This window comes from Salvia splendens, chromosome 18, assembly GCF_004379255.2.
Source record: "Salvia splendens isolate huo1 chromosome 18, SspV2, whole genome shotgun sequence".
Lineage (NCBI taxonomy): Eukaryota > Viridiplantae > Streptophyta > Magnoliopsida > Lamiales > Lamiaceae > Salvia > Salvia splendens.
Window position 1 is genome coordinate 24,175,211 of NC_056049.1, and position 20,718 is coordinate 24,195,928.

Sequence of the window (20,718 nt, forward strand, 5' to 3'; positions counted from 1 at the left end):
CAGCCGTATCAATTCTACGCTGCCCAACAGCCTCCCACTCATAACCAATACGTCGCTCCTCGCTCATGGCAGCAGGACCGTGCCTCCTTCGACCAGCTGGACAGGTACCCTCCGCAGCTAGACCCAGACCCGCCCGACTCCGTGGATTGGTGGCAGCCATACCATCCCTACTACCAGAGCACGCCCGCTGCACGTCAGCCTCACGCGTATCAGCCTCAAACGCAGACCTTTATCACACCCTTCGGACAGCAAATTTCCATCGACATGGACCAAATCGTCCACCAACGAAATCCTGACGCCGGGTATCACCAAGGTCAGCCGGAGTACCAGCCCCCACGCACTCCGTCTCATTGTTCAGATTTTTATGGACAAAGTCAGACTCATCACGAAGGATATTTGTGGAGATATTCACGTATCAAGTTACCTACATTGTATACGTAAGATATGATATATTGGTTAAATATTAGTTTAGTGTTATTGTTAATTACCTTTACGAGTTTTCTGATCCTTACTTTTGTGTGTTTTATGTATGTTGTTTAGCAGGGGCGGATGCAGAAATTTTTCTTAGTAGGGGCTGAATATATATGTTGTATTTCCTCGTTCCATCGAAGATAACCATTTTACTTTTCTGTTCGTTTAACAAAGGTGATCTCTTACTTATTTTATGCATCTCTCATACTATAAAACATCAAAGAAACTTTTTCTATGAAAAAACTATAGAAAAGACAAGCTTTTATGTAGTTATATTTTTAAAAAGGCAAAAGAAAACTTAAAATTACCCAAAGAAAAGTTAACGCTTTTAAATGGGAAGAAAGTTGTCTAAAGAACCTATGTTTGAAATTTAGCTAGTAGTACTTTTTTACATATATAAGACGAATTCACTTAAATAAAATTACTTAACTTATAGTATAGCAATGGTCCATTTTTAAATGATACTACAGGGTTTAAAAGAGATGCATTTCTTACATTTATTTTTTTTATAAACTTTACTTTAGAGTTGAATACATACTCCAGTCTCCACTCGTGTACCTAACATGTTTTATTTAAACTAAAACTAAAGAGCCCAAAAGTAATAAGTTCACTTTAAAAGCCCAATACCCCAAAAGTTATTCACTTTTCTTGTTCTTCTTCAACCTCAAAACAGTCGGCACCCATTGATGCTTTCTATTGCAGTTGAAGAATTTAAGATTCAGCCCCTTTCTATTATTCAATACCCAAGAATTTAGTGTTGAGAGGCATTAGGTTGTAAGGGCTAAAGAACATGATTTTCGAAATTTATAAAAATTTACAAGTAAAAACCAAAATAAAAATTTATGGGGTAAGGGCTTAAGCCCCACCCTTCTCCTACTTGTGTCCGCCCCTGTTGTTTAGAACTTCTTCTTCTGCTTGAAACTAATGTGAGACCAATATTCTCTAGTAGATGAAGTTGAAATATACTGTCAGAATATGAGTTGTTCATTTTTTTTGTGTACTTGTGTTTGTTCGTTGCTTTTCTTCAATAGTTATTTTGGATAGCACGTTTGTTTTTATTTATACTTTGATCTTATTATTACATTATTTTTTATTATTATGAACTACTGTTATTATGTTCTTCGTCATCTTTTGACTTCAAGCATTTTAAACACAAAAAATGATTAACTCCTAATAAAATCTGTTCAACAAAAAACTAGTGGAGAAATGAGTACTCGTCATTAACAAATAGAAATGAGATCACCAGAATGTGATCAAATTATATGATTACAACTAGGAAATTTGAGAAGGGGACCTACACAATGACTTAGGCGTGAAAGTAATAATTGAAGGAGTTTTGTAGTGGATGACTATCTTTTTCAGCCGCAATTTGGTTCATGTAATAATGAAATGATTAAGGAGAAAAAACAAGTATGTTTTCCCTGCCTTCACTTAGATAGTTATCATCAAATTCAAACAATTTATATCTACCACTTATTGTCCAAAGATCTTCTTCTCAAAGATCTATACTTATCCTCAACATGCACTGTTGATTTAGATAGCCTTCAAATGATTTTTCTCCACTTATTATTCCGACCCACACTCCTATGCGGCTCGTGCACAGTGCATGCAGTCAGACCGTCCTATCTTAATCAAATCAATTATTTAAGAAATAGTAAATGTTTATACATTAATATATTAAATTTTATGAATAACAACAATCGCTATTAACGAAAACAAATGAAAATGAGACTCTTTCTCCAATCATAGTATCTCAATCATTTTTATTAGAATTGATGTAGCAAATTTGTAATTGTTGATAATGTTACAATGAAATCACGAGCGTGTGAACTAAAACCATGACCAAAAATTTCCTATCTTTCACATTTAATGTAGTTCCTTTACTATCAATTAATATGTTATCCGCATTTCGCGCTCAGCCATTCGAAAATAAATACAAAAAATAATTAATACAATTGAAATTTCAGAAAATATAATAATGTTTCAAAATAAATATTAGTTCAATCACCGGTATATGACAAATATCTAGTCACTTAACACTGTTATTATTGATGTAAAATAGAGCGATAAGATTCTTTGATCCAACATTGACTGTTTAGTTGCTCAAAATTAAATGAATCCGAGATTATGTGAGATTTTCATCGGTATTTGACATTTTATAACGTGCTAAATCTATACAATTAAACAATAGGGTAAAACTATGTGGCCATAATGTGGCTGGCCATAAATGGCATTTCAGTAAATATATGTATTTTTGGATATTAATAATTTAATTGTCTCATTTAATGTTTAGTTCAGTTGACAATACTACCCTTAGTCTTTGATTGTAGTTTATTTTTAATTTATTTATTCCACTCTTTTCTTGAGTAATTTGTTACAAAAATCAATAATAATATTTATATACTATAATTTATGAATATTATACATATATAATAAATTGATTCATAGTATCAAAATATGATATTAAATTTTTAATATTGAAGTACACTTCTTCGAAAAATATTAAAATAATATTTTTGTTGATACTAATATTTATATGTTGCTTGAATATTATGATTAAATGTATTTTAAATAAAAAATTAGTAAAATTAAATTTATTTTACTTCTACATAATATTTATTTTACTTCTACATAATAAAAATTAGTAAAATTAAATATATTGTGTCACTTAATAATATTTATAAATATAATGTCCTTACAATTTATTTTACTTCTACATAAGTAGTATTTAATATTTAAGGGTATATTAGTCTTTAAAGAATTGCTACTCTCTAGATGCATAAATTTCATCAATTCTACATTAATTACACAAAATTTTAATAATTTTTTAATATTATGGCTGGCCATAATATGACCATTTAGCACTACTCAATTATTCGTTAAATAAAAAGTTGTGTTTTGAATTTAAAGTAAAAGTGTTCCTTTCTGAAAAAATGAACCACTATTATTACGACAATCCAAAAAAGAATATAAGCTTATTGTATATCAAGAGATTAATATGAAATAGTAATATATTTAAGTTGAAATGCGTAAATCATATCGCATATTCACATCACACAAGAGTCAAAGCAACAATCTCCCCATCCAAGACTCCTCCAACTTCAAATCTCATCATGTCTACATAAACTTTTAGCAATCTTACAAAAGTTTGATTTTAATATGTGGAGTAATATAATAGTACTATAATATTACATTCAATATTCCAATTTATTTTATTTATATACTTTCTTCATTTCCTAAAAAATTAATATTTTGATATACCGATCAAATATAGTCCATTTTGACACCGTCCTACAACATATTGATTATTATCCTTAATTTATCATCTGACTTACTATTTCTACCACAATCGCAACTTTCTTCACTCACAATTCTGCAACGCATGTGACAATTTTGTCATTCACAATAGCTTAACCACCTTTATTAAAATCATTTCGCTGCTGCTTAAAAATGTTTGTAGCCGTTAGTAAAATTTACCCTAGCTAGCAAAATCCAACGATAAATTTTCAAAAGACACGCTTTTAACTTATCGTCAATCCATTGGTAATTACCAGTTATCATGATTATCGATGGATTTTAAATGATCCGTCGATAATGTGAGTTTTTTTAGTGTTGTGTGTAGTGTGTATATATTATAGTCCTATTATAACATAAACTAAATAATGAATTCATAAAGAATAATAAAAAAATGGCAGCAATGGAGGAAAAGAAAAGGACAATCATATCGTTACCATAATATGCCCTTTGAATAATATAGTGATATCCAATCACCATCTCTCCTTCTCCACTTGTCGTATAAAAACCCAACCTCTCTTCACTCTCTCACTCACCATTTTTCCCCCTTCTCCCAATCAATGGAAAATTGCTACTGGCCGATCCTCAATCACACCGACGAACCTCCGTGGCTCCTCCCTCCCGCCGCCGACGACCGAGCCGCCTCCGCCTCCAGAAGCCACAGCGAAGCCGAGAAACGCCGCAGAGACAGAATCAACGCTCAGCTCTCCACTCTCCGCAAACTCATCCCCAAATCCGAAAAGGTATTTCTCTCTCGAATCAAATTAAATCAAAATCGAATCAAAATTCTCACTGAATTGATCGATTCCGATCAATGTAGATGGACAAGGCGGCGCTATTGGGGCACGTGGTGGATCACGTGAAGGAGCAGAGGCAGAGGGCGAAGGAAGCGAGCAAAATCAGCAGCGGCGTGCCGAGCGAGATCGACGAGGTGATCGTCGATCAGATTGAAGACGGATCGGAGCAGATCAAGGCATCGATCTGCTGCGACGATCGGCCGGAGCTATTCGCGGAGATCGGAGGCGCGCTGAAGGCGCTGGAAGCCACCATTGTCGAAGCTGACATCACGAGCTTAGGAGGGAGGATCAGGGCTAATTTCGTCATTTCCGCTTCTTCTTCTGCCGCGAACCAGAGCGGTTCGATTAAAATGGCCCTTACCCGGCTCCTCATCTCGTCCGGGTCGGGTTACGGCGCCCGGAGCAAGAGGCAGCGGTTCTTTTATCCCACTCCGCGTTGAACTTACTAGCTACGGGAAAGTGCCGGGAAAATTATGAAATTCGATCAAATGGCCGTTCCCCCAGGTTTAAAAATAAACTTGAGAAACCATACAATTCGAAAGCGATTATACCACGACGAAAAACTGAGATTATGTGTAATATATTGTTGATATATTCCAACCGACCGCCGCCCTTTTTTTAAAAATAGACCGTGTCATTCAATTCACCAGTGGTACATCTATCGTATGATTTCTCGACTTATCGTATCGAATACGATTTCTCCAAAAAAATCGTAGTGGAAAATTGCGAATAGATCCAACATCTTGGTTTTTGGTTGATTTTTAAAATTGGGGGTTTTAATTAATATTTATGATTTTTCTTGCCCTTTGCTTTTAGAAAATTAAATTAATGCATAGTGAGCTTGTAATCTTTTTATTCATCCGCACAATCAACTATGTATATATTTAAATCTTTCTACTTATTAGCTAAATGAGAAGGGAATGAATGATATTCATATTGGGTGTGTGATAAAAAGAGTATAGTTTTTTAGTGGTGTTTGATACGAATCCATATCTTAGGAAATCACAATTATTTAGTTATCTTTTATTCCCCAAATCTTTTCTATATCTTTGTTTTCTTATTCAATAAGTTAGGTTAGTAGTATTCTAGTATTATAAATAGGAGAGCTTGTTATCATTTTATGCAAGGAATAAAAATATTACTTTTGCCTACAAACCAACGTGAGTTACCCTAACCCTAGTTTCATCGCTGCCCGACGGAGGAGTTCTGCGCACAGCCAGAAGCTAGAATCTCCGCCGATCCTATCTCAGGACGCCGGAAGTTTGTATTGATCGCCGAGCAATCCGCCGCCGATCACCGTTAAGGAATTGAGTCTTTAACAACTGGTGCTTTCATCGGTACTCATGTCCCGCTTCCATAGCAACGGGAAATCAATGTGGGGGGGGGGTCACCGCCCCGACACTTTTCCAGACGGTGCTTCCCGCCGCACTCACGTGGGAGGCCGCCGCGACAAGTCAGACTTTCAGCGCCCTCCCATGGAGGAGGACCCGATTGACTGCCCGTCCGACGAGGGACACATTGACGACTCAATTGACAACAAATTGGATCACGTGATGGATAGGTTAGATAACTTAAATGCTTGGAGAGAGGAGACGGACCGACGGTTTGAGAATTTGGAACCTGCAATCCCGCGCGCGTTCAGCCAGCCGCTTGACTGCGATGACGGCGATGAATGGGAGTATGAGGATTATCGTTGTAAACGTAAGTGGGATAGTAGTCACCACATGGGATCGGGCCAAACCCGTCGCCCCGCCTGTTGGTATCCCCCCGGTAACCGACAACTGCCAAGTTGCCAGCCGTACTACCCACCACAGTCACGGAGGCCCCCTTGTTGGGAACCACCGCCTCGCCGTGCATCGCGAGATTATTCGGATTATGATAAGCCACCACTGGGCCCGCCTAGTCGTTGGGATCCGCCCGACTATCGCTGCCCGCAGAACTTGCAGCCTACGCGGTCTGGCCGACCGTTGAGTCACCGCACAGCTCCTTGCCCAGCCCAACTAGCTGCGGTAAGTGATTACAACGAGAAATTGCGCGTTTATAGATTGGAGCAAGCCACCCTTCTCGCCCAGTTGAATGCGTGGAATGTTGATGACGATAATCTAGCTGAGGATGTCCCCAGCAACATTACTGGTGTTTCCATCAACACTGCTGTTGGGGGTGGGGAGCATTGTGACAATTTGGAAAGTGTGCTTTCAGTAGACTCTAGCCTCGAGACAGAAATGGTTGCATTTGATCATGACGCGTCTGGTGAATCTCGTCCTTCTTCCATTGCTCTGCTTTGTGATAATCGTGGAGTTGAGGAGGATAGAGATGCAAGCCTCGACACCCGACAAGTCCCATCTTTTAAGGAAATATATTCATTGTGTGACTCTGATGCTTTCTTGCCGCTTCTCGAAAGGAATCTCAAGGTTTTGTTTCAAGGAAATGTGCATGATATGTTGGAAATGTTGAAGTTGAGGAAGATGATGCACTTTTCTTTGTTAAAAGAGGACAGAAATGGCTTCTATGTGGATTGGCATAGCAATACTGTTGCAAGTATGAATTTCGTTCAGCATTGCACTACGCAGATGCACGGTTGATCCCTCCCCAAATGGACACGCGTTGTTTGAGCATTCGTGCTCGCCCTTTCCAAAGCAAGGACTTGCTCATTCAAATTAAAAAGTGGTTGGGGTACAAAAACAACAATTTTGGTGTGTTTGATCCAGGAGGAGACGCCTCGCAAAAGCTTTTGCTTTCAACTGTCACCGTTACTTCGTGGTTTCCACCTTGAGGACAAGGCGGATTTCAACCGTGGGGGAGTTGATACGATCCCATATCTTAGGAAATCACAATTATTTAGTTATCTTTTATTCCCCAAATCTTTTCCACATCTTTGTTTTCTTATTCAATAAGTTAGGTTAGTAGTATTCTAGTATTATAAATAGGAGAGCTTGTTATCATTTTATGCAAGGAATAAAAATATTACTTTTGCCTACAAACCAACGTGAGTTACCCTAACCCTAGTTTCATCGCTGCCCGACGGAGGAGTTCCGCGCACAGCCAGAAGCTAAAATCTCCGCCGATCCTATCTCAGGACGCCGGAAGTTTGTATTGATCGCCGAGCAATCCGGCCGCCGATCACCGTTAACGAATTGAGTCCTTAACAGTGTTGTTGTACCTCTAATCATGTAGAAATGTAATGTTTTGGTCCATACAGATTGTTTGAAAAGTGGGATTGAGTGAAGTAGGAGGTTTCTTGGTATTTGCCTAATAATTGCAAGCATGTAAGAAGATTTGAGCAAGCATTTCCGAAATAGGGGGGAAATGTTATTGGTCAAGTTAAGGGCAAGGGAAATGATTAAAATGGTGCATTATTAGGCCATCAATTATGGTGGATACATTTTTTTTGAGAAAACATCCTTAAAAATATGGAAAAAAAACTTTGGGCAAGCTGTTGGAGAAGAAGCATGGGGTAGGGGCCGTGTGCCTCCCCGCCCGGCGCACGCCACAAATGCCCCCGGTCAGTGACGAACGCAGAAAATAATATTGTGTCCGCATTGCCCCTACTCAACATAAGGTAGGCGTGGGCAGTCCATCTCACTATGTGCAAGTGGGAGAGCTCAGAAATGGACTACTATATTTTATTTTTGAGGGAACATCATTTTTGGTCCACGAACTTTGTTAAAGCATCATTTTAGGTCCGTGAACTTTGAAAATATCATTTTAGGTCCGTGAACTTTGAGTTAGTATCATTTGAGGTACCTTTTACTATTTCTAAGTTTTTTTGGACGAAAATGCCCTCAATACCTTAAAGTTTATATATTTTTAATAAATTTATCATATACTCATATTTTTTTTATAAATATCTTTACATTATATTTTTGACAAATTTTCTAAATATAATTTAGCCTTAAATATTATCACTTAAAAAATTGCTTCTTCAATTTTTATATTAATTTTTTTTTAAATTGAATAAAGAACTTTTCTTTAATAATAAAAAATTGAATAAAGATCTTTTCTTGAATGTCACAAAATTAAATGATAATATTGAAGGTCAAATTATATTTAGAAAATTTGTCAAAAATATATTGTAAAGATATTTATAAAAAGATCTTTATTCAATTTTTTATTATTAAAGAAAAGTTCTTTATTCAATTTAAAAAAAAAATTAATATAAAAAATTGAAGAAGCAATTTTACTTGCATGTCACAAAATTAAGTGATAATATTTAAGGTCAAATTATATTTAGAAATTTGTCAAAAATATATTGTAAAGATATTTATAAAAAAATATGAGTATATGATAAATTTATTAAAAATATATACACTTTAAGGTATTTAGGGTCGTCCAAAAAAACTTGGAAATAGTAAAAAGTACCCCAAATGATACTAACTCAAAGTTCACGGACCTAAAATGATATTTTCAAATTTCACGGACCTAAAATGATACTTTGGCAAAGTTCGTGGACCAAAAATGATGTTCCCTCTTTATTCTTAAGTGTTTTTGTACTAATTATTAATTTTATTTTATGAATGATAGAATTGATTTTATAATCTACATGTAAAGTTCCTATTTGACGATTAGATATTATAGTGCTTTTAATTTTTATAGGAATAAAATATGTTACGATAAAATAATAAAATGTAGAAAAATATTGAAGAGCTAAATTTTGTTTGGAGAGGATCCAAATCCCCAATTTCGACATATTATGAAATTTATCATATGATACTAATCAATTCAATCCATTGATTAATTCAATTTCGGTCCAATCTCTTTGAGCCCGTGTGAATATGGGCTCAAATTAGTATTACTACTATTTTAAGAATCTCAAAATTTGGACTTAGTGACTTAGTCTGTTCATTTTAGAGAAATAAAGTGTTGCCCTATTCTTTTTTATAGGAGTATTTATAAAGTACGAATAAATTTTTTAATTTGTTTTGAGATTAGTGTTATATATTTATGGGTATATATGCGTGCGTTGATGTTCAAATTAGTTCCTTTTTATTGTTAATCCATTTGCCATCATGTATATTTATTGAAGTTGATGTGTGTAAATTATTGAATTTGGTGCGTAATTTATTCTACTAGTAATATATAAAATTTTTAAAAGTAAGCCATCTACAAGATAAGCCCTCTCACACCTCTAATTGGCCGAGACGCAAGTTTGTCCCAAGCTCATATCCAGTGGCGGAGCCAGAGATTTCATAATGGGGGGTCCAAAATTAAACTTCAAAAAAAATTACATAAATTAAATTATAAGGTTCAAAATGTAAAAGTCAAATGCAATCACATCATAACATTTGTCTTATATTCTTCATCTTCTGAAACCGCTGCATAATAGTTTCATTGGTAACTTTAACAAACACATCCTTTTCGATGTAAGGAACTAAGCAATCATTCAATAGTTGGTCTCCCATGCTATTACGTAGAGAAGTCTTGATGATCTTCATTGCTGAAAAGACTCTTTCTACTGATGCATGCGGTAGTCAAGCTTAGACTGTGTTGACTATTTTGCCAAAGAGACCTCAATGTGTTGGGCTTGATTCATCAAATCCTCACATGCTAATCTGCACATGTTATGAGCACTTTTATGGTTTCCAACATGATCTCTTAATCTTTCTTTCTTGCGTCAGACCGTAAATCCCCCTGATACAAAAGCATCTTGTCCATTTCCGTGGAGTCTTGAAAAAAGATAGCAATATAAACAAAAAGCTGCTTCCTTTGTAACACTATATTCCAACCAATCCTTAAATTCATCAAACCAATGTGAGACAAATTTACGTTTTCGATTTCCATCTACTGTAGGACGAAAATCATGATTACGTGGTTGACATGGACCTTTAAGTAAGTAAGCTCTGCGAACTTGTTCTATTAAATTTGGTGGATAACTCATTATATCAGGTCGTTCTCCTGGATCACTTGAAAGATTCTCTAAATCAACCTTACTTTTATCTTCATTCGATAATTCTTGAGGTTGAAGAAGTGAAGGTTCAACTGATGAAGAATCAACGGAAGAAAGTTTCTTGAAATAACGATCCATATACCTACAAAAATAGTCAACACTGATTAAGTTCAAAATATTTGATATTTTCTGTATGCAAAACTATTAACACACACATCAAATAAAGAATTGGAGTTATTAAATTCCAACTACAGAACCACCGTAGTCCGTAGCCATTGAATTACATAAGCTATCTTCTTTCTCCCCCTTTGAATTATTATTGCAGCCAAACAAAAAAATAACCTACGTAGAAAAATTAATTGAATTATATTTGAGTTTTGAATATACCTAGTTCTAGTTTACCAGATTTCAGACTTGGAACGGCAGAATGAATACGCTAAATTTAGACTTGGATTGGAACGACAGAATGAATACGCTAAATTAAGAGGCACGATTCATATATATTTTGCTGAAACCTATCTCTAATATTATATTTATTATAAATTATAATTATTGTGAAATTACTAAAATACCCCTAAGTTTTTTAAGAATTAGTGGGGGACCATGGGCCCCCCTGGCCCCACCCTCCCTCCGCCCCTGCTCATATCCTAGCCTATAATCCATCATTGTGAATGTTCTAAATCACTCTCCAAACTCAGTATGTACAGTAGACTAACTCACTAATGATAAGACGATGACTACTAAGGGTGTCCACAATGGTGGTCCTTGAAGGCCACCAAATGTGGCCCGGCCACCATTCGTGGCTCTCTTGTGGCACTCTGCAATGATAATTAACAAAATTTAACAAAAACAACAAGGGCCACCAAATGTGGCCCTCTCAAAAAAAATTTTGTTCACTTTTTTTAATGTTATTTTTAATTTAACTATATTAAATTTTATTAGACTTTAAATTTATGATATTTATAAATTTAATTAAAATAAAATAATTTGGATTGTAAATAAAAAATTTCACAACCTAAAAACAAAATGTAACGAGAACTTCGTTGTATTATATTAAAATAGGAAAATTATACAACGAAAGTTTTCTAATTTAAAAACAACAACCCGAAAACCCATATCACTCTGCGGCGCCCCTTCTACGGTTCCAGACCTCTTCAACCATATCAGCCTGCAGTGATGTATGCGATATTTGGCTCCGCATATCGGTGTACCGCTGGATCAAGTATTCATTACTACGTGGTACACCCATCTGCAGGGGCTCCATGGCAATACCCGAGCTCGAACTAGCACCATCTTCCGGTGTCCATCGCTCTGCAGCAACTCCTTCGTCATCTATTATCATATTGTGCAATATGATACATGCAGTCATGATGTCTGCGACATCATTTTCGTGCCATTGTCGAGCCGGGCATCGTATAATGGCCCATCGCGCTTGGAGTACACCAAAAGCTCGCTCAACATCCTTCCTAGCACCCTCTTGTTTTTTCGCGAAGTAGGTTTGCTTCGGCCCAACGGGTTGTCGGATCGTCTTCACAAACACGGGCCAGCGAGGGTATATCCCATCGGCCAAATAGTACCCCATTTTGTACTGAGTGCCGTTGGCCATGAATCTAACTTGCGGACCCTTACCCCGGCTCTCGTCATTGAACAGGTGTGACGATCGTGGAAGAATGGAATGGAAGTGTAGTATTTTATAAAGAATTTTCGAAATTTACAAAAAAAAATTAAAATCAGCGGCCCAGCCACGAAACGCGGCCAGCTGCAATGGAGGGCCGCGCTCGCCCTCGGCTCTCGGCCCTGCGCCCCGCCTCTCGGCTCTCTGCAATGGGGGGCTGCGGCTCCCCCATTGTGGACACTCTAATAACCCCGCGCGCCATATGCACTTCTTTATTCATGACTCATCATGTAATATGTATATATATTTAGATGGACTTACAACTAATTATTTAGTTTATAGCACTAGGTTTAATTAGTGCAATTGAATTGAGGTTTAGGTGTAATACTTAAATTTCGTCTCGTTACAATTATCAAAGCAAAGCACTTTAACAAGCTGTAAAAGAATAACTATAAAGTACTGTCTAATCCAAGTAACCAACATCAATCTCCAATGTGCATTATACAGACAACAAGTTAGGCAAAAAGTTGATAACACAGAATTAAAATTAATAAAATTAAATTATTAGGCACATGCTTGAGTTACTATCACTAAATTAAGTAGGTGAAAAGCACACACAGCCAAAAAAAGACAAATTATATAACATAAAAAAGAACAAGAAATGTTTTCAACTTGAAAGAAAAATTAGTAATCATCCATCAACATCGTACTCTACTTGTTTAATTTATGTTGTCATTAAATTAACATTTATCTATTTGGTTTGATTTTATATTTTAAAAATTATTACCAAAGTCGTTAATTTTAAAAATAACATAGAAAACAAAGGTCCATTTGTTATATTATTAATTTTTGGAAATTATAAAAATAATGTTTAATCGAACTTTGGTTTTTGTTTAATTTTTAAAATTAATGAAATTAATAATAATTTTAAAAGAAATTAGAGTCATACTTACTAAATAGATAAAATATAAAATTAATTCTAACGTACACTCCACTATAAACTAGAACAATTAAATAGATTTCCATTCTATATGAATCAGACATTGTTCGCTACAATTTCCCCCCTCTCTCATTTCAATAAATTACAAATTCATTTAATTACTTTTTATCCTCAGCCATAATGACAACGATCTTTTACTTTATGATAACTTAACCAAGTGGTTTTTATTATTTATTACTTATTTATTTATTTATTACTTATGTTTTCCACGTTTCACTTCTTTAAGAAAATGGGACCAGCCAATATATCAGAAGTTCCGATAATGAAATTAGGCCACAATTTTTATTTAATTTAATAGTGTGGTGGAGGGAAGATCTCTATAAAATAAGATAAGTATGCAATTAGGCCAAATGGAGAGTATATATTTTATTTAATTTGTACTTTAATACTTTTCTTGACTTTTGGTCAATTTTCTAGGTATGATATTGTCTATTACAAAATTAATTGACCAATTTAGATCAACTGACTTATTTAATATATTTAGGAAACAGAACAATATATTCTTTTAGATTTACTCAAAATCTAAAATACATGTATGATCGCGGTCTATATTTAATTGTGAATGTGATTGCATATCCATGTTTAGTATTGTATTATTAAATGATGACATCATCTTTACTAATTTAACTGAAGTAGTAGTATAATGTAATGGATTAATTATTTAGTTTGACAGACACTTTCCCTACACGGCTACACCCATAGTAAAATATGATTATGAAATTTCTAAATTTTTTAAACTCTGACATAGTGTATATAATTTTTATGGTATACTTGATTCTCTTTTGTGCATGGATGCATCGTTATGATAATATTCTATTTAAGGCTATTTATTTAATATAATCTTTTTGATAAATATGGTGTTGAGACTTGAGAGTTGAGATTACTCAATCTTGACTCGAGGAGGAATTTGAATATTTAAAATAAATAATAGTATGAGTTTAACTAAGAGTGCAAATCAATTGATGAGTTAGTAATAGAGTGATGATAACTATATAAAGATGACATCAATATTATTACAAGTAAACCTTAATTTCACATTTTAGCAACAAATATATAAATGCGTAACCAAACTTCTCAACAAAGGAATAAAGTTACAAAAATTGCGAATCTGTGACACAATTAAAACAAAAATTCTCACCTAAAATCAGTTACCCAACGACAAAACAACAAAATTATCCATATATATAAATTTTCATTTCCAATTATCCAATTATCCACAATGCAATATCCCAGCAAAATAGATTCTCCTTAAATCTATGCTAAAAAAAAAGAGAGAATCTCCCACCGTTTTGAGGGCATCCTTTTTCTTTTTTCCCTAAAATAAAAAAAAATCCAAAAATGAAAAGAGCGAGTCAAACAGGCGAGTCGACTCGGATGGCGGTGCGGCAGAGCGGGCAACTCGAGTGAGTCACGAGCCACATGTCGACGCACTCGGAGTGGAAGCAATGCCGGCACCGCGGCAGCAGCTTCACCTTGTCTCCGTCGCCGAATACCCCGAGGCATATGCAGCACTCGCCGTCGGAGCTAATCGACTCGGTTTGGCTGTGGAGGACGATGGGGAGGCTGGCGATGGAGGCGGCGTCGAGGCCACGCGCCGGCGGGGGAGGCTGGGCGCGTGAGGAGGCGGAGGAGGGGGGTGGTGGGGGGGAGGAGAAGCGGCAGACCCAGCGGGCGTATAGGAAGAGGAGGGCGACGAGGAGGATGACGGAGAAGAGGACGACGACGAAGAAGAGGGTGTGGCCGCGGATTTGGAAGTTGCGGTCGTCGAATTCGGCGTAGTGCCACTTGAACGGCTGCTCCGGCGACGGCGACGACATCGGCATCGAAGGAATTGGATTTGTGATTGAATCGGATTGGAATTTCAGAATTTGGATCGAGAGAGAGAAAGAGGGGATTTAAGTTGAGAGTGGCGACTTGTGTTTATTTAAGTAGAAAAGTTTTAGCCTTGCACGAGGGGAAATGGTCACGCGCGGACGGGGCGCGTGGAGACGAACAGAGCTCTAGTTGAGCTAAATTTTTTTTGTAGTTTTCATATATAAGTAGATACTACTTAATCTTGGATTAAGGTAATAAAATTGTGAATTTAGCATCGATTGAGAAAGTGTAGTTTAGTAGAGGATTTCGGGCATGAGGAATATGGAAAACGAATCAATTGTAAAAAATTGGAATTGTTAATTTAAATCAGGTAAGTTAGGGGATTATATCTTATGAAAATATAATACATACTATTACTTTTGGTTCATAAGATTAAATCTCACAACTTAATCATTGATAGATAATTGTCATATAATAATGAGTTACAATCATTTCATTTTAATTAAAATTGTCTTATAACTTAATTCTAGATGAATAAACATATAATAATGAATCATAGCAATTAGACGATGTGGTTAAATTTGAAATTTTCCTCAATTATATAAATGAGAAGGCTTGAATTTTTCTTATCTTACAGTAAATGTTAAGAAAATAATATTGGTGGTGTTTAAAATAATGTTGCTTAGTTAAAATAATAAAAACCTAAAAAAACTTTCATGAACACAAAGGACATAGTTCTGTACACGGCTAAAATAATTTAAAATATTATAATTTCATAATTTAATATTCAATTTTCAAACTTGATTAGATTGATCAGCATTCTTAGTTTAAAATTGATATTATCCTATTAAAAATGCTAGGAATCAAACATCGAGTTACATTTATAATGATATTCGTATAATGATATTCGTCTCGATTTAATTCGACTACTTACATTTATACCGACAAATGATCAATGATTAAACACACCGCATTTATGAGTCAAAACGACGTTTAGTGTTGAAAAAGAGTCTATTTTCGGTGAATATTATCTAGAAAATATGACAGCAATAGAGAAAAAGTTAAACTAAAAGTGATTAGACGCTATATAAATATCTTCCGATTAATTATAAGGACATGGGATATTTGACAGAAAATATATAAAATATCTTCTATAGTATAGTAATAAGGACATGTGATATTTGACAAGCCAATACATTTGATCCTTGAAGCACAAGTGATGGATATTATATGGTCAAAAATAGCAGCTATACTGCAAAAGTGTTTTGTATTTTGTACAGCTTGAGATGAGTCATATTAATAGTACTAGAGTTATGAAATTTTATAATTCAATTTAATAAATAGTATATAGTGCTAATTGGTTAATAACAGGTGTTGAGCATGATAAAACTATGTCACATTGAATCGACTCACTTACACAAAATAGATCAAATTTTGTTACACATCATGTATCAGTTTGCGCCAATGATGTTATTAGGTTTTAACCTTAGTCGGTGTCTCACGCGTAAAACTTAGAATTTTCTCGATTTTCATTGATATTTATTAGATAAGACTCTTCATAAACACATCTATTTATAAAATGTGTTTATATAGATTGAAAGGATACAAATGAACAAGCGCCAAGCATACAGTTTCAGAATAATATTCAGAAAAGAAAAAAAAATCAAAATCAATTAAGTAGTACTCCCTCCGTCCTATAGTAGATGTCACACTTGGAAGATGACACGAGATTTTAGAAGATGTTATTTTGTGTATTAAGTGGTGAGAGAAAATATAATTTTATAACTGATGTGATAAGGAACTTTTTTCAAAGAAGAAGTGTGACATTTTTTGTGGGACAAACTAAAAAAAAGTGTGACATCTACTATGGGACGGAGTGAGTACTTTTTGTCCTAAGATACGAGTTACCCGCAAATAAAAACAAAAATAAAGAATAATGTTGATTTTTAAAATGCCCAACCTTCTTATCGCTTGCCTCGCAATATTTTTCAGCTAAGAATAGAGAAAAATATGAGAAATTAATTACTATAATTAATTACTATAAAATTGAGTAGTATATAAAAAATATTGATATTCATTTCAAACAAATTTATAGTGTAAAGTCGTTTTCAGACGTTAATTATGAATGTTGAATGAGATTGAACTCGAATACAGGAAAAGTAACATAGATTTCATTATTATACAACTGATTGCTGCTAAATACAAAGTGTGGACAAGAAGCATTGTGTCCAGTTATGAAAATATATCTGATCAATAAATCAAAAGACAAACGATTCCACCAACTAAGTGACAAACAAAAAATGACAACTATATAGTGAAAATGTGGAAATTGACTGACCAATTTCATATTATTAGAAGTGAGAGGTTCTTGATGCATAATGTATTCGGACAACTTAATTTTGATTCATATTTATACTTCTAATTCTATTTCCATTTGAGATAGTAAGTTTAATTGAGGCCCAAAGAAAAAAGGAACCCAAATGTAGAAATTTTTGAAGGAGAAAAAAGGAACTCCAATACAAAACAGTGCAAATTTTGTGAACGAAGATTGTATTGATTTTGTCAAGAAAGAAATCACACATGACTTGTTTCCCTTTTGCTTTTATAACTTTATATCACTTTGCTTTATGCTTAGGAGAGAGAAATAAGTGGTGGGAATAACTGTAACTTGATGAGTGAGGACTGAGGATCATAATGCAGGAGTGAGAACATTATTAGCATACCATCCACAAGTATACACACATTCTTCATCTTCAACGATAAACTTGCAACCATTTTCTCTCTCTAAATCTATCTCTGCTAAACCATGGAAGGAGTGTCTTCAGCAGCCATTGAAGTTCTTGTCCAAAACCTTCAACGGTTGGTTTTGCATGTAATTTCAAAATAGAACCATCCAATCATACATAAATTAATTGATATATATTAATAGTAGTATATGATTTTGTTGTTATAGCTACAGTTTGTTTGAATTTCACAGATATTTCTGCAAATTGTTTTCTTTGTGCTGTGCACTTCTTCATTGTTTTCTTTTATGAAACTTTGCTAGTTAATACTCGTATATGAGAATCATAAATGAGCCATACTAAAAACATGAAAAGTAGCTTTGGCTGTGCTAAATCGTCCATCCTCTTGTGCTTTCTTTCACGCTATGAAACTCAAATAATAGATTCCGATTCATCATCTCTATATCTCTGTTTTCTGGTTTTGATAACGATATGTTTGCTCGGACAATTAGGTGTTTAGCACTTTGATTCTGAAAGGAGTGGCTACAAAGGCTTTGTTTTGGGTTGAGAAGTAATTCGTGCTGTAATAATGTCTGATTGGAAAGGTGATTGTGATGCTGGTTTCAGAGTTTGATCAAGCGGAGAAAGGATGCGATATTTTGAGTCTAATGTGAACATATTATCCAAATGTTTATATCAACAGACGAGGGCTGAATTCTGTTTATTTCTGGTAAATGTTGGCAGCTTCTGTATTCACATACTAATATCCACTTTAAAGGCTTGCTTTTGTGACGTGTACCATGTGTGCCTTCGAGTTAAGCTCCAATTGGAGTTATTTTCCTTTGTTTCTCTTCACAAATTTTATATATATATCTAGGGTTGTATTATATACCAAACTAGTTTAAAACACTAAACGCCAAACACATCGTTATATAATAACGCATGGTTCATTACAACTTTATTTGTAATTCATTATAGGGAATTCTGAGATTTAAAAACAATAACATCATCATGCATAGTTTAGAAATCTGAAGTTCATTATAAGTTTGTTATTAGTTCATTATAATGAACTCCATGTTATCATATAATGATGTTGTTCGGCGTTTAAGGTTTAAGAGTGGTTTGGTATTGATCACAATCCTATATCTATATATATATATATAGGAAAATGATCAATACAAACCCTATATATATATATATAATAATGTGTTGTTATCATAGTATTATTTGCTGTTGTAATATAAGTTGCATTTTGAAGTTCAAGTTCCTACAGTTTTTATTTTTTCGTGGCAGTTTAAATAACCATTTTTTTGGCATCACTTACTGATTCACTCAAATTCTTAGGATAAAACTTTTAGTAGACAAGGAGTGAAGTTTAGACATAATGGAATAAAAAAATTCTTAATAGCCAGTTTTTGCCGGTAGTCTTAATAGTCAGTTTTTTGCCATCACTTATTGATTCATGCCCTTTCTCTCTCGTTCTCTTAAATATTTTTATTGATTCCTTCAAATTATTGTCTCTATATATCGAGTAAAATTTAATGGTCTTAACACGTTGCCTCATAATGTGTCAAGCCAGTCAAAATTGTAGAAGTATACTTTTCCATCATTTTTTTCTTTGTCTAACACACTAAGTGACAAAGTGTTCGGATCACTTATTTTTTTAATATATACACCTCCAATCTCATTTCCTTCACTGAGTAGACATGAGGAAGTTTAATTGAGGCCCAGAAAAATAAGGCCCAAAGAAAAGGAAAGTTGAGTCCAAATGCAAGTATAACTGAGAAAAAGAAGGGGAAAAAAAAGAAAAATAGGTGAGATTTTTAATGTGTATATCCTGAATATGTCTAAGTGCTTAAAAATTAGAGTTAACTACATAATTTATATCTGATTTTTCAGTTTCGTGCATAAATGGTAGCTGATCTTTATTTTATAGTATCGTTTTTGGTACCTTGTGATAAAAATAACTCTACGTACTAAACATGTGATTTTTTTTGTTATGAAGGATATTTTTGAAAAATTTAATTAAATAGCACCAAACATGTGATTTTTTTCTTCCGTTCTTATTTTTCTTCTTTAGTTTCTTCTTCTTTCTTTATTCTTCATTTTCTGTTTTCTTTTTATTATTTTATCTTCCTTTCTTCTTTATTTTTTCTCCTTAGTTTATGTTTCCTCTTTTTTCTTTTCTCTTCTTTTCTTTTTTCTTTTTAGTATTTTATACATACATCCAATTGCATTCATAATATAAATCAAGAACAAAACACCTAACTACATTAATTATTTAAAGTAATTAAATCAATTAAATATTTTTTATTAAATTATTTTATACTCATTTTAGGGTTAGAAACACCTAACTAATAATATTCAACTCTTTATATCATTATGAATACAATTTACAATTTTAATTTTTCATTAAAACTATATTGATTAGTTATTAATTTAATATAAAATAATATTATAGATTCATAATTTAAATAATTATACTATAATTATTTATTAAATACTACTAGTTTTTAGTATTATACTGATAATATTATTATAATAATTAAATATTTTAATCATAACTATAATTATTAATTTATAACATCAGAATAACAATATTAATATTGATTCATAATAATAGTATAAAGAGCTAGGAGAATGAGAGAAGATATTATAATATTACTTTTGATACTAGTTTGTGTGAATGCCCAAAATATCCTTTGTGATACAAATAGGAAAATGTATTTATTTAGAGGGTATTTTGGGTGAAAATAGCATTAGGTACCAAAAATGTGACTTATAGGTACCAAAAACTATATAAAATAATGATCAGGTATCATTTATATGCAAAAGTGAAATATGAGATGTCATATATGTATTTCACTCTAAAAATTATGGGTAATGTTCAAAACTGTGTGATACTAACATATACACTCAACTTCTTATAAGTCCTCAATAGTGTGGATGTCCTTTATGAATATCATGGCACACTCCATGTCTTTACCAATATTAATTTTTATCTCAAATTCTTTGGGTAAAACTTTTACTAACCAGGGAATGAAGTTTAGATATAATGGTAAAACATTGTTTGGTGAAATAGTTCCCAAGTCTTGTAGAAGTAGTAATTCTTTAAACCG

General features: G+C 33.8%; 2 protein-coding genes and 1 long non-coding RNA gene across 3 annotated transcripts; 2 read left to right on the forward strand and 1 right to left on the reverse strand.

Annotated features, from left to right (window-relative positions):
* Positions 1-4,277: 4,277 nt before the first annotated feature.
* Positions 4,278-5,208, forward strand: LOC121775931 (transcription factor bHLH51-like). Its single transcript, XM_042173028.1, has 2 exons — positions 4,278-4,508; positions 4,586-5,208. The coding sequence occupies exons 1-2, from the start codon at positions 4,326-4,328 to the stop codon at positions 5,000-5,002; spliced, it is 600 nt and encodes a 199-aa protein (XP_042028962.1). The 5' UTR covers positions 4,278-4,325; the 3' UTR covers positions 5,003-5,208.
* Positions 5,209-14,222: 9,014 nt separating this feature from the next.
* Positions 14,223-15,212, reverse strand: LOC121776287 (RING-H2 finger protein ATL66-like). The gene has a single exon (XM_042173455.1). It carries the CDS (start codon positions 14,882-14,884, stop codon positions 14,414-14,416), a length of 471 nt encoding a protein of 156 aa, XP_042029389.1. The 5' UTR covers positions 14,885-15,212; the 3' UTR covers positions 14,223-14,413.
* Positions 15,213-17,439: 2,227 nt separating this feature from the next.
* LOC121777667 lies at positions 17,440-18,397 on the forward strand. Its single transcript, XR_006045548.1, has 2 exons — positions 17,440-17,735; positions 18,112-18,397. It is a non-coding gene; the product is annotated as an uncharacterized LOC121777667 (long non-coding RNA).
* Positions 18,398-20,718: the final 2,321 nt, after the last annotated feature.

What these genes read in the sequence shown, in the direction of transcription:
- LOC121775931 (XM_042173028.1), top strand. Translation starts at nt 4,326, where the DNA reads ATGGAAAATTGCTACTGGCCGATCCTCAATCACACCGACGAACCTCCG. An exon ending in TCATCCCCAAATCCGAAAAG is followed by an intron (nt 4,509 to 4,585) that starts GTATTTCTCTCT and finishes CGATCAATGTAG; the next exon opens with ATGGACAAGGCGGCGCTATT.
- LOC121776287 (XM_042173455.1), bottom strand. Translation starts at nt 14,884, where the DNA reads ATGCCGATGTCGTCGCCGTCGCCGGAGCAGCCGTTCAAGTGGCACTAC.